This window comes from Tursiops truncatus, chromosome 3 (genome assembly GCF_011762595.2).
Source record: "Tursiops truncatus isolate mTurTru1 chromosome 3, mTurTru1.mat.Y, whole genome shotgun sequence".
In the NCBI taxonomy this organism is placed as follows: Eukaryota; Metazoa; Chordata; class Mammalia; order Artiodactyla; family Delphinidae; genus Tursiops; species Tursiops truncatus.
Genome location: NC_047036.1, coordinates 146,361,679 through 146,375,935, shown reverse-complemented (window position 1 = coordinate 146,375,935; position 14,257 = coordinate 146,361,679). Strand labels below are relative to the sequence as shown.

Sequence of the window (14,257 nt, the reverse complement as noted above, 5' to 3'; positions counted from 1 at the left end):
ACACACAGGACGCAGGATGCGGCCCAGGGATAAAGAAAGATAGAACCAAGCATTGTGCTTGGCCTGAGCACAGAGGCGGGTCATAGAGGGAGCTTGGAAGAAGCCAAGCTCCATCCCTGTCCCGGAGCTCTCCGCAGAGAAGGTGCTACTGTCCCCCACGCCACCCCCCAGGCCTGCCCCTTCCTTCTCCGTAGGGCCTCACGGGGGACCTCTTCTGGCCATTCTTGGCAAGCGGCGTTTTCAAGGGAGGCAGGTGACAACAGCAGGACCCTTATAAGAGGCACCTTTGCCTCAATCAACCTCAAGCCCGATCTGCTTTCCACCTCCACATCCTGGGGCAGGCCCTAGGAAAGAAGACGTAGGAGAAAAGGCCCCTGGAAGTTCACGATGCCAAACACACTTCTCGTGCTCCAGCCCGCGAAAGTCTGAGGAGAGAAACACCAGGTCCCCTCCTGACCTGGGCCCTCTGACCCCCTCCACCACCCGAAGGAGAGTAGGGACCACCACTGCCTTTTTCAGCCTGTGCCTGGCAAAACCCAGGTGTCAACTCCACAAATGACTCAGTCAGTAATCCCTAGACTGCAAATTCCATGAAGCATGATTTTTTTTTTTGTCTGTTTTGTTCTTTGATGAATTTTCAATACCTAAAAGAGTGCCTGGCATTTAGTAAGGGCTAAATAAATATATGTTGAATAAGTGATTCCACCAATAAGTCAGTGAATGAAGCAGAGAATCATTGCTAGCAAGAGAATTACTATAAGTGAAGTTCCCTGCGGGCTGGGATTTTTTTTTTCTTGTGTTCTTTGGTAAGTCCCCAGGGCCTTGAAAGGCCTTGGAACATAGGAGGTGCAGAGTAAATGTATGTGAGAGCATATGCATGTGAACATATGACTGAGTAAACCACTGAATCATGACTCGTTAGAATTTAATCTTTCTGGAGGCAAGGGTTTCCATCTGCTTTGTTTAAGGCTGCATTCTCAGTGCCTACAACAGTGCCTGGAGCATAGCCCGTGTCGAATGAATGAGTGAATGAATGAATGAATAAGCAAGGCCCCAGCTCTCAGCCCAATGACCTCAGACTGAGAAGAATGAAACACAAAGGGCACCTGAGCCCTGCCCCCGGCCACCACTCGCCTCATGGTTTTTTAAATAATTTGTCGATTGTTTTTAATTGTTGAGGCAGTAATACTTGGTTCATGAAACTGCAATATACAGAGAGGTGAAATAAATAGCTTATATATATATAATATATATAATATAGCTGGTTTTAAAATATTCCCTTATTCATTGGTGTACTAGGTCACGTGAGTCATGGAAGGTTGATAGCAGCATCCTCCAGAACTGTGAGCAATGCAGGGTCACCATGATTGGACGAGGCCGTCTGTCGTCGGAAGTCGAGGCGCCGAGAATTCCGAGGGGCACACCTTCCCTGCGCGGTGTCTCAGGGCAGCTTGCAGCAGACAATAAATAAATGACTGCAAACCAGAGAGCGATTTTTGTTGGGAGTCTGGGGCAGGGACAGGGGATTGGGAAAGAGGGGGGAGTATGTTGGGGGTGAGGGGATACTACTTTCTCTTTGTTTTTCTCTCTCTCTTTTTTGTTTTTTTTTTTTTTTTGCTTTTTTTGTCGTTTTTTTGTGTTTCTTTCTTTTTTTTTTTTTTTTTTTGCTTTCAGAACCTTTGGGAAAAAGGACTTTGGTTTCTCAGAGTGTCGTTTTCCTCATTCAAGTCCTCCTCTGGGGACAAGTTTAGAGTTGTCTGTTCCTAGAGAGACACAAGCACCTGTGTGTTGACAACAGTCCCTTGGTGTGAGTCTTTTGTCATAGGGAGTTTCAAGTCAACAATAAAATCCTTATCGCTCCCCTCCCCCAAGAATTTTGGTTCAGTTTTTTGTCTTCTTTTAAACACAATATACAAAAATAGAAATTCTTCCTTATTTTTCATGTAAAAATATTCCTCTGATTGCAGTTCTCTGTGAGTGTGAGTGTGGGCTGGGGAAGCCTGGCGGGGCCACAGCGGGGCCAGCCTAGCCGGGGTGTGTGGGGCGGATCCGCCGGGACCGCTTGGTCACTGTGGTGTACTTGAAGGGCTTCTGCAGCTCTGCCTGTCCCTTGGGGTAGCGCTTCATGAAGTGGACGTCCTGCTGGTTCTCCCGGGTCTTGGGGCCCTTCCGTGGCCGCCCCTTCTTGGTGAAGCCCACGTACCAGCCAGAGTACTTGGCCGACATCAGGGCTGTGTAGTTGTTCTCCAGGACCTTCTCGATGAACACACACTCTTTGCTGGTGCCATCGGGCTGCGGGAAGAGAGAGGAGGAGGTGAGAAGGGGGAGGGCGGGCACAAGGGACAGGGCTATGTAGAGAGGGCATGAGCAGGTGGCCAAGGCTTGGGGTCGTGGAGTAGAGAGGGCCTGACCCAAGCTTTGGCCTCAGCAATTTCACTCCCTGGATCTATGGGGTGGACTTGTCATACTAGCCCCTGCATCCTTCCCTGCTCACCAGTTAGGTAACATCCTCCCATTACCACTCAGGGATCCATCTCTTCCACTCTCCGCACTGTAACCAGGGGCTTCCGCCTCAGCTCTACTAGAACAAGAGACCTAGACCTGACCACTCAAAACGTTATTTCCCATGACTAGTGCAGAGCACAGCACGTGGCCTGAGCCATCCAATCAGCGTTCCTCGAGACCCTTGTGTACGTAATCCCCAAAAATCACAGGCCGATTTACACTTGGGAAACACGTAATGCTGAAGCTAAGGCAGCCATTGTACCACCATGAGGGGAAATTCTGTCTGACGACAAAGCCAGCTTGGAGCAAGGAAAGCCGAGAGGAAGAGAATGACAGAAACCGCGTCCTCCTCACATCTTTTAGCTTCTGGACCGAGCTGCATCTGGGGTTCAAGTTACCTCACTGTTATGTGGGCTAACAATATCTCATGTCCTTTAAAAACAGTTGAGAGTGTCCTACCACATGCAACAGAAAGGAGTCCCAAGTGATGTGCGCTAAACCTGAGATGAAGCCAACTACTCAACTGCCAATCAACTCCACTGTTATATAGTTAAATATAAATTCCATTACATGTGGGATGCGGTACATCTTACTGTTTGGTGTGAAGAGTGGTGGGAGCCTCTAAAAATAAGAGTTTGGGCATGGCCAAACTTCAAAGCCTGTAGCCGTGGTTCTGAGATTTCAGGGTCCCAGGTGAGCTCCCTGGGAGACTATGCTAGGCAAGGAGCACTAGATTCAGAGTCAGAAGTTGAATCCACTCTAGCACTTCCTTATGTGACCTCAGGCTAGTTAATTCCACTCTAAACTTTGGATTCCTCGCCTGGATCAAAGAGGGAAAACGACTCCTGCGCCATAGAGATGTTATGAGGAATGACGCTTATAAACGAGCCTGGCACACAGTAGGAACATGTTAAATTATTCCTGAAGAGCAGGTCGTTCGGACAGTCTGGCCTCCCTCCTTGGATCTGGACAAAGAGTGGTGCGAAGCAGGCTTTCAATCTCCTCCTTGAGAAAGTCGAGTTGCTCTGTGTGGAAGAGTGGGAAACACACAAAGTTGGAAGGCCTGAATTAGCAGCACTTGAGTTTCCAGCTAACATCTCCAAATTTAGGCCGGGCCCACTCCTCGTTACAGACGGATGCCAGGCCAAGTTGGAAGCCCAGCGGTCTGGCTGTGCGTGGAGACTGAGGTGCGAGTTCCAGCCTTTTGTTTGAAGTGGAAAACGGGCCGGAGCTTCCAGGAACGTTCACCTTTGAGCAGAGGGCAAGCTTGGGCCCTGCAGACAAAGTGCTGAACTTCGCAGAACGGGACAGGCAGGGTAAGAAAACATTCTCTGGAGGAGAGATCTTTTGAGGAGGCTGCAGAGTGGGCAGGGGGGTAGGGCCTGGGAGACACACACAGGACCCAGAGGACATTAGGGACTGGGTGAGGAGTGAGGGACTATTGTGAGGGAAGCCGGGCATATGTGCAAGGCTGATAGGAAGGAGTGGTCTCTGGGCTCTGGGCCCCCCATGAATAATTCTGGAAGTTGCCTATCCAACCTGAGTCCAGGTCCCTTGGCTGGTTTCCATGGAACAGTCAGAGCAAACTGAATAAAGGCTACACCGTGGCTGTTTTCCCACCCTAGAACATCTGCCTGGAAAACTGCTTTCAACCTTCAAGGCTCAGTTCAGTAACCACCTCCCCTGGGAAGCCTTCCCTGACTGCCATCTAGCTCCCTGGGTATTTCCTCCTCTTCCTTCAAGGCTCCATTTAAGCACCAGCCTTTACTGAGCTCACATACTCCATCTTCCGAAACCCCTCGACACCCATTCCTTCTCCCGCCGCCCCCCAAGAGAGCAATTCTGTATCTGCCTGCCTCTTCATCAGCCCAAGAGCTTCAGGAGGTCAGGACTGCTTCTCAGTTGCTCTCCTGGCTCAGCACAAATCTTAGCCCAAGACAGGGGTGCCCAGAGCATCTGTGGTTAAATGGATGAGAGCTCTGCTGGGATAGAAATGGTGGGGTTGACACATGAATGGGTTTTCCTCCAAAAGAAAACGGACTCTGCCTCCTGGATCTCTTACGAATGTTCCAGAGACAGTCATGAGCTATGAGAGGCCCCTCCTCTGGGGGATGTGCCGAGAAGAGTGAGCAGAGGGCTGGAGCTCTCTGCCTGCCAGCCTTGGTCTCCCTCCTCGTCCATTCACTCAATCATTCAGAATTTATTGATCGCCAACTACAGGCCAGACATTTCCACATGCATTGTCTCACTTAATCCTCATAACTTGCTAAGGTAGACTCTACCCGGTAGAAGAAAACAGTTCAAAGAGGCAAAAATGGCTTTCCCGAGGTCACGGAGCTTGTTAAGTGGCAGAGCCAGGATTTGAACCTGCGTTTGCCACACGTAGCTCGCGTCTCTGCTGTCTAGCGCCAGACAGGCCCATGAGGAGAAAGGGTATGGAAGAGTGGGCGCTGCCCATCAAAACACCTGCCCTCCCCCAGGCCCACAGAGCCACCGCGGGCATGAAGCAAGAACTCGGAGGTTCAAGGGCCAGCACACTGCCTGGCACACGTGCTCATTCACGTCTGGGTTGAGGATCTGGGCTTCAGGCTGAGATTCCCGACACTCCAGAGGTCAGCAGCCCCTTGGGAGGAGCCATGGGGCCTATGATGGTCACAAGTTCCCCACCACGAACTCAGACCCAGTGGATAAGAAACTAACAGTAGGCTGTCCCGGGGCTTGACCCTCACCTCTGCTGAGTACCTCTATAACCCTGCTTACGGCCTGCAGAGATTTTAAAAAACACATATGCATGGGCCTCACCTCTGAAAATGCTGACTCAATCAGTCCAGGCAAGGCAGATCATCAATATTTAGAGAGTAAGTGAAGAGCCCATCCCAGAACCTTGGTGATTTAGTAGAATTTGATCATCTCTCCCCCTCTGCCACCTCCAACCTCCTTCTTTCCAAACTGGAGTCCTATTCCTTCTATTTGACCTGAAGACTGAATCCTGATCACATCATTTGGCCCCTAGATCTAGTCTTCCTTGAAACTAGAACTACCCCCTGGACGTTTTTAGTTACATAGGCAAAAAAGTCCTTTTATGCTTAAAGGCATTTTGAATTGGGTTTCAGTCACTTCCAACCAAAGCAGTCTTCACAAAGATACAGTGGTAGGCAGGGTACCCTCTGCCCTGAAAGGGTCTGGGGCCCTATGTTGCCCCAAAGAGGACACACCAGTAATCACACAGGAGGGGGCAGATGAGAAAAATCCGTCTGGGTTGAATCTCCACAAATGGGGAAAAACTGCCTAGTACATAGTGTTTGACACTCAACAACTCTTTATGGAATGAAAGGAAGTACTATGGAATGAACTTTCATTCCTTTATGGAATGAAAGGACCCCACGTCAGGTGGACGTGGGGTCCAGAGAGGTGGCAAGGAGAAGCGGGGGAGAAGAGCTCTGGTATATGATGGGTACAATGCAGCAGAGTGAGTAGCACAGCCAAGGGTCTGGAACATTGGCAAAGGCTCTGCTGGGGGCTCAGCAGATGCATCCAGCTGTGGCCAGATATGTAGAAGATTGACACCCAGGGTCAAGACCATCCAAGGAAGCTATCCTCTTGAGCCAAAGGAGCCAGAGCCTAAGCTGAGGTCAAGGAGTCCCACAGGTGAAGGACCCGGCTTCAAAGAGGAAGGTAACTCATGTTCAACAAGTAAGTGCCTACTAAGTGCCAGTGGTATCTTCCCATTTTACAGGTGAGGACACTGAGGCTCAGGGAGGTCAGGGCACTTGGATTCCTGGGCCTCAGGTGGCTAATTCTGGCCGTAGGTTAAGAGTCCATCCTCAGAAAGCAAGCACCCGCATTTCTATTTCTTTGGTGCCCCTGCAGCCCTTCGGGCAGGTCCAAGAAGCATGATGGATGGACCCACAATTGGATGCAGTGGGGGGTGCAGGCACGAAGACAGACAGTGACAACCCAGGTTAGCAGAACGGAGAGAGACAGCTGTGTGACGGGCTCTGGGCTTCAGGGCGGGTGCGCTGACTGAGCAGTCAGTGAAGCCAGAGGCTACGGCAGGATGAGCCAGAACTCGGGCGGACGGTCAAGGGAAGGGCAGTCCTGGCAGAGGGTACGGCACGCACAAAGCCTGAAGGCCCCCTCAGGGAGTAGAGGCGGGCAGTGCCGTGAGTCCGTGACATGAGGACCATGAGGGCGGGGAAGCTCTCCCCGAGGAGTGTAGCCTTTCTCTGGTAGGTGGTGAGGACCCAGGGGCTGGTTCTGAGCTGAGCTGGGGGCAGAGGGTGGGGAAGACCTGATCCCTTTTGTGCTTTAGAAAGCTGAGGGTGGGCACCGGGGAAAGGCCTGGAGGTGGAGCCTGAGGCCGCTGAGGGACATTATTCCCCAGAAGGTATGAGGCCAGAACAGAGGCAGGAGTTAGGGAAGCAGCAGACACACCAGCTATCAAGAGTAATTCCAGGACCGGGGTCTGACTGGCTGGGGCGTCTGTGATGAAACAGCAACCCAAGGGCCTGGGGTTCCAGCTGCAGGAGCCAGAGAGTGAGGGGCACTAGGCTAGGCAGAGGCCAACAGGGGGACCTGCCCAGGGCAAAGTCAGGACTAGGGTGCGGTGGGTTGGTGGGGCGCCCTTGGAGCCTCCCAGGTCAGCCCAGAAGACCGGAAAGGGATGATGGGGGGAAATGCAGCAAGCGGGGCGGAGCGAGGGGAGGGGAGAGGAGGGGGCGGGCGGGGGCGAGCCTCCCTGGGCTACGCGGAGCCTCGCCGCCAGCTGAACCATCCCCAATATTAATGACGGGAGAGAGGGCGAGGGGGCAGGAAATCGGAGCCGGCTCCTGTGGAAGCGGTGACTCAGCGGCCAGCCGGCGGGCGGGCGGAGGGCGGCCGGCGGCGGGGAGCAGCCCGAAGGGACGGGGCTGTTCTTTTGACCCCAAGACGGCCCTCCTGGGGTCAAGATGCCGGGAACCGCGTAGACGGGGAGGGAGGGGCGCGCAGGCACTGGGCACGGCGGGCTGCAGCGCGGCCCCTCCTTTAAACAGAAAAAAAAAAAAGGTTGGGGGGAGAAAGCCGGGCCCACAACTGCAAGCAGGTTGGGCCTGGGAGGCGGCCCAGGCGGGCAGGAGAACAAAGCGCCTGACGCGGTGCTTGCCGCGCCGCCACAGGAAACGCACGGCCAGGCCAGGGCACCCGGCGCCCGGCCTGCCCGCCGCCCCTGCCCCGGACCCCCTCGCTGGCCGGCGGGCCGGCCTCGGGACGCGGAAAGTGAATCACTAATTAAAACCACTCCTTGGCATCCCGGGGCGGCGCTACATGGATTACTATTATTTTGCTCTTTGAGAAGCTCCAGTCGGTGTGGGCAGTGCTGCTGGATTCCTTTGCCTTCCAAACCGGGCTTTGAAGCCCGCCTACCTCTAGCGTGGGACCTGGGACAAGTGCCCGGATGTGGCCAAGCCTCAGCTTTCTCATCTGGGAAATGGGGATGGTGGCGGTACCAACCCCTTGGGATTATTTTGGAGCATTTTTGCTCAGTGCCCGGCAGAAAGCAGGTGCTCAATTAACAGAGGCTATTGGTACCGTTGTTATTAACAAATAATAAGCAACAATACCCTGGCTCTGTCCAGCCAGGTAACAGGTCCCTGGCCTGTTACCTCCTCTACAGGCACTTGGGAATGGGGGAGGGGAGACGGATAAGAATTGAGGGATTCAGGAAGTCAAAACCATGGCTTAAACAGGAGTTGAGGTTATGCTTCCTTCCCCCCAACAAGGTGTAATAAATGCAAGTAGAAGAAGCCATCCTCCTTGGAATCTGGGTCTACCCTCCACCCCGCACTCCACCTGTCCAGCAGAAGCCACAGCCCCCTCCAATATACAAACTGGATAGGGGGTGAGTCGGGTCCCTGCAGAGCGAAGGGAACATGGAGCGTGCCACTATAGAGCTACCACCAGTAATGCTTTCCACTGGAACATCCAAAGGAAGCAAGTGTATGAACTTCACAAACAGACACTAGGAAAAAGGGGGGCAGCATCAAAACGCAGCATCAGTGGAGGCTCAGAACCCCTGGCACGTGGGTCCACACCCCACCCCTGCCCTAATTTGTTACATGCAGCTCTCTTGCCTATTCCAAAGTAATAAAATCTTCCTGAAATGCTAGAATCATGAGGCCCAGAGCTGACGACGCTGCTGGGTTCCAGAGGCGCTGCTTTGAGGAGTCGTAAAACCCCTGGTGATTGTTAAAACAGTGCTGCAGCCCCTGCCCTTGGCCTAATGGTTCCCTGTTCCCAGACATCAGGTACATTCAGGCAGGGAGCCTCAGAACCCCTCGAGGATTCTCCCGCTACCAAGCAAGCCAGAGCTCCACATCCACCAGGAGAGATCAGGGCCCTGCGTGCTCACCAAAGTCACAGCCACAGATACCTCGGCCTGGCAGGCTGCAGGTGCGGGGACAGAGAAGTCCCTGGGACTTCTCTCACACACACACACACACACGCGCGTGCACACACACACACACATTCATGGGGCCTGTTTTCCACTTGGGAATGATAGGGCCCTGGACGCACTGTTCCAGCTACCCAGAGCTGCCGGGGGACCCACCCAATCTAGACCATCACTTACCTTCCCCACAAGCTTGCCTTTCCGGTTCATACACAGGTAGAATTCCGTCTCCTTGCCCTTGATCCGGACTTGACTACCGAAGGTATCTGTCTCCACTAGGAGCTGGGCTTCGAAAGGCAGAAGGAGAACAAGACACATTTTTTTACCAGGGGCAATGGCTGGCCTAAAGACTCAGTGACATGATCCCTGACCCTGTCCCTGGACCTCCCACTGCCCCAAAATCAGGCATGGGGGATGCCTCTGACAGGTCTCTCGGGAGCACCCTGCCCCTTAGGCAGGGAGAGAAGCTGTCTGACACCTGTTCCCCGACTCCCAGCCTCTCTTGACTCCACTTGGGACCCAGATCGCCCCTTGTGGCTGAAGACCAGTGTGCCTTCTCCTCCCCTCATCATCCACTTCCCCTCCTCCGCCAATACCCTTCCCCAAGGCAGGACAGACAGCCACACAAATAACCCCAGAAAAGCAGCAGTCTCTGGACTAAGGGGTCAGACATTCAGAGGCACGTGAGCTCACACAGGCATGCACACCACACACACACACGCACACACACATGCACACAAAACACACACACACACACCTTGCCTTGTGGAATGCCAAGCTGCTTCCTCCAAAATTTAGGTCACAGGCCCCTTCCTCCAGGGAAAACAACAGCTGGAGAGTCCCCTCCCCTCTGGGGATATGGGTGAGGGAGTGCCCTGGCCACTTGAAGTGGGGAAGGGTCAGGGAGGGGTGTTTCGAGTCCCTGGGGAAAGGAGGCTATCTGCATAATATTTCACCTTCCTCAATCAAGGCCACCAAGGCTGAAGAATAACTACCTCCCAGGAGCCCGGAAGTCCCAACCAGGACCCAGTACCCCCTGGTGAGGAGTGGGAGGCCCCATGCTAAACCATCTATGCTCCACAGAGCCTCCCTCAGGATGGGGGTGTCCAGAGCTGATCCCCAAAGGCCTGACTAAACAAGGACCTCAAGTGGCCAAAGGGTGACTGCCTCTTGATTAGGCATACTGTGAGACCCCTCCCTGTCCCTCTGCCAGTCCACATTTTCTCCCCAGTAAGGTGCTGTGTGACTTTGGCAGGTCATGTGCCCTCTCTGAACCTGAATCCCTGCGCCTGGATTTCCCACCGCTACCACCCCCTTCTTTGCCTATGAGGCACTCCCCATTCTCACCCTCCCTCCCCTGACTCTTTGCTTCCCAGCACCTGCCCCTCCCTCACCCACAAAATTTTTATTTCATTGACAAGGGACTTGCTTCTCAATAACAAAAATCATAGCCCTAAACACAGTATCCTTGGAGCCACAAAGAGTGTACCTCAGTGCCCCTAAAATACACTAGGTATGATTTTAATAAAAAAAAAAGTTTAAATATATACCCTGGTGCCCTGCTGTGAAAATTAAAACCACCTGGAACTCAGGATTTCCAATAATTAATCTAGCCTTCCTTTGACACCACTACTAATTAAAATATGATACCCACCTTTCCAAGGAAAAAAAGAAGAATTTACATAAAATTTAAAGATCTAACAAGAATTTAGTAATTCTAGGAACAAGGGTGGGGGGCACATTCTTCTCTCCACCTTCCCCCATCCCTAGTAAACCACTGAGTTGAGAATATTAACCAACACTGAGATAGGGGGTTACAAGCCCTTCATGTTCCCTGTTCCCCTTAACTCAAATTCCCCATTAACTCTCCTCTTAGCTTGGTCCCTGGGAACCAAGGGCCAAACATCACAGCAGCTCTGGGACATGCTTTCTGTATCTCCTCACAAAGCTCAGGCCCCACACGGGATGGGGGTTGTTGGGGGGTCAGGAGGGTCCCCAACTCTAGGAGCTTCTGACGAAGGTAGCATGTATAAGGGGATAGGTGAGAGCTTTGAAATGCACAGACATGGATAGGAATCCCTGGCCCCACTGGTCACTGTATGACCTTGGGCCTCAGTTTCTTCATCTGTGAAATGGGAATAGTCATCTCCAATCTTCAACAGTTATGGTGACGATTATATAAAATGATGCTGTAAAGGGCCTAGCACCCTGTTCTCAGAGGCTGGGGAGGGGAAGCTCAGTAATTATTGTTTAAGTTTCCTAATAACTGCAAAACAAAACTGTTTTCCCAGACAAAAAAAAAAAAAAAGTAGTGGAAAAAAAATCAGACGTGTGTAAAAGGGCAGAGGTGGAACAGAACTTGCCTCCCCAAAGTGTGCCCTCTGTCCTGAACTTCCTCAGCATCCTCCAGGGGCGCAGGCACCCCACACTGTGAGTGCATCAGAAAATGCCTTAGACTGGGATTCATGGGGTCTGATTCCATTTCTGGAATTGCCATCCTGGGGGTGTGACCTTGAGTAAGCCACACACCCCTCTGAGCCCCAGTTTCCTTACCCACGCCGTGGGAATGGGGCTTGACCCTATCCTGAATGTCTCTGGCATTGGAGAGGGGCAGGCATGGGAAACCCTAAGAAGAGGGTGAGGCCACAGGGCTGGGGCCCAGGCAACTCCAAGTGAGTCCAAGGAGAAAACTGCTCTGTCTGCCCTCCCCCGGCACATGGCTGGGCCTCTGTCCTCAGAAGAGCTCCTACTACACGCTGGATCTGGCTCCCATGTGAGCCTGCTAACGTCACATATGCCCACGAGCTTGGGTACCTTTGTCCCCTTTTTACAGTGTAGGAAACTGAGGTTCAGAGAAGCAACCCAGCAGGAAGGGCTGACGTCAGGTCTGCCTGGCTCCCCCTGCTGGGGCCTGGGTCCCAGAGGAGGGCCCCCAGCTCTGGGGAGACTTGGCTCAAAGCACAACCCCCATCTCTCATTAACCACAGCCCATCTCAGGAAGCCCTGGCCTCTGCCTAAGCCATCCAAAGGGCCTGGGGCTGGGGCTGGACCGCACCTCCACCCCTGCGAGCCAGTCTCCCTCACCCCAGCGAGGGCAGGGTCTGCACCAGCCTCTGTGCCCAGGGAGCCAGAAGTCTGTTCTTCCCCGACGGCAACAAGCCATGGAGTGACCTAGACTCCACTCAGCACATGACATAATGAGGAGCAAGCCGGGCCAGGATTATGTAAAGTCTTTGGGGAGTAATAGCAGCAGCATTTCTCAGAAAGACAGAAAGAGAGGCTCCGCCCGCTCAGACCAGGTTTGCCCCAGAGCCTGCCTGGTCCTCAGCATCACGCTCCCCCTTCTCTTGACTCAAGCCCCAAGCCCCCAGGATGCAGCTCTCAGGAGCTAGCGACCTCATCTCCGGTCAGTTCCGTGCTCGTGTCTGTCCCAGGCCAGGCGGAAGGGGTTGAGGATGGTATCTCGTCCCTCACCACCCTGGCATGCCCCCATCCTCTCTCTGCCACTCTTGTCCCCAGCAGTCTCTTCTCTACACAGCAGCCAGAGGGAACCTTTTAAAATATAAAATTAATTGTGCCTCGTCCCTGCTAAAGCCTCCTGTGGATCTCCAACCCACTAAAAATCCAGACTCTTTACGGGGACCGGAAGGGGCACGTGGTCTGGCCCCTGCTGCCTGCTCCCACCTCCCTCCCTCCCTCACCGCCCTCCAGCCACACAAGCCTCCTTACTGTTCCTGCTCTAAGACACTAAGCACACTCCCACCTCAGGGCCTTTGCACTTTTCCTCTGCCTGGAGATTGCTTTGCCCAGAGCTTCCCATAGTGGCTTCTCACTTCCTAGGTTGACATCTCAGCTCAGATGCCACCTCCTCAGAGAGGCCTTCCCTGGCCATGCTGTCCCATGTTGTACTATCCTCCCAGCTCAGCTCTAGCCACCCCCTGCTCCATTTTCTTTCTTTTTTTTTTTTTTTTTTTTTTTTTTTTGCGGCACGCGGGCCTCTCACTGTTGTGGCCTCTCCCGCTGAGGAGCACAGGCTCCGGACGCGCAGGCTCAGCGGCCACAGCTCACGGGCCCAGCCGCTCCGCGGCATGTGGGATCCTCCCGGACCAGGTCACGAACCCGCATCCCTTGCATCGGCAGGCAAACTCCCAACCACTGCACCACCAGGGAAGCCCCCAGCCCCGCTCCATTTTCCTCAGAGCTCTTCCCCAAGTTGTTTTATTTGCTACCTTTTCTATTGTCTGTCTCTATCCACTGGAAGGTAAGCTCCATGAAGGCAGGCCCTTAACTGTCTCATTCACCACTGTGGTTTCTAGCACCTAGCCCATACCTGGCTCACAGCAAATGACCAATAAGTAAATTTTAGTAAGTGCATAAAGGGCTTGGTGAGGTAGGTATGAATAAAGCTACTTAAAAGTTAAAGCAAATGAGATTCAGGGAGGTAAAGGGACTTGCCTAATGGTACACAGGTAGTAAAAGCAGGGTAGAAGTTCAAACCAAGTCTCTGATTCCAGGTCAATGCCCTTAGCAACTCTTCCCTCTACCCACCCACCCCACCATGTTACTCCTGCCACTCACTAGAACTCTGAGCTCCTACCCACCCATCCTTACAACAATTCCAGGAGATTAGAACTATTTTTTTATTATCCCCATTTTACAGGTGAGAAAATTAAGTCCCAAGGTCAGACAGGGATGAAGTTAAAACGCAGGCAGGATTCAAACCCAGGCAGGCTAACACGGAAGTCTGGGTCTTAGCCTGTCTCCCCCACCGGTCACTTCTCCTCCACGCCAGTCCCTTTCCTGGGGGAGTTAGTGAGTGAACGAACACCAAAGGCAGGCAGAGAAGGTCTTCACTTGACCTCACCTTCTTGAGGCAGAGGTCTGTGGGTTGGGGTGCCCAAAGAGCCAAAGGTTGGGGCCCATCCCTCCTCAGCTCCGCTTCCAAATGACCTTGAGGGAGGAAGGGGTGCCAACGGTCACCCTGAGGAAAATACCTTCGAGCTGATTCTGGGAGGTGGGGGTGCCCATAGGAGCACCCAAGTCTGGGTTCAAACCGCAGCCAGAGAGGCATGAAATGACTTCAGATCTGGTTTTGACTAGAAGGAAAGGCTGCACGCACCAGAGGGTGAGTGAGTGCAGGATGCGGGGGCGGGGGTTCCACAACCCAGCTCCCCTGAAGGCAAAGTCCACAGAGCCAGTCTTACCAGGGCCCAGCACAGAGCAGAAGCCCAGCGCCTGCCCATGGCTGGGGGCCAGGAGCTCGAAGGACCCAATCCCTTCTCCAGCATTGAGAGAGGAAAGCAGAAAAGGAAAAAGAGAAAGTGG

General features: G+C 53.2%; 1 protein-coding gene across 1 annotated transcript in view; it reads right to left on the bottom strand.

Moving 5' to 3' along the window:
• Positions 1-1,220: 1,220 nt before the first annotated feature.
• Positions 1,221-14,257, bottom strand: part of FGF18 (fibroblast growth factor 18) — a 35,506-nt gene continuing 22,469 nt past the window's right edge. The window contains exons 4-5 of the mRNA XM_033855078.2: positions 9,113-9,219; positions 1,221-2,292 (exon numbers count right to left, since the gene is read on the bottom strand). Coding sequence (XP_033710969.1) covers positions 2,026-2,292; positions 9,113-9,219 — 374 coding nt within the window. The 3' untranslated portion in view covers positions 1,221-2,025. The remainder of the gene's footprint in view (positions 2,293-9,112; positions 9,220-14,257) is intronic.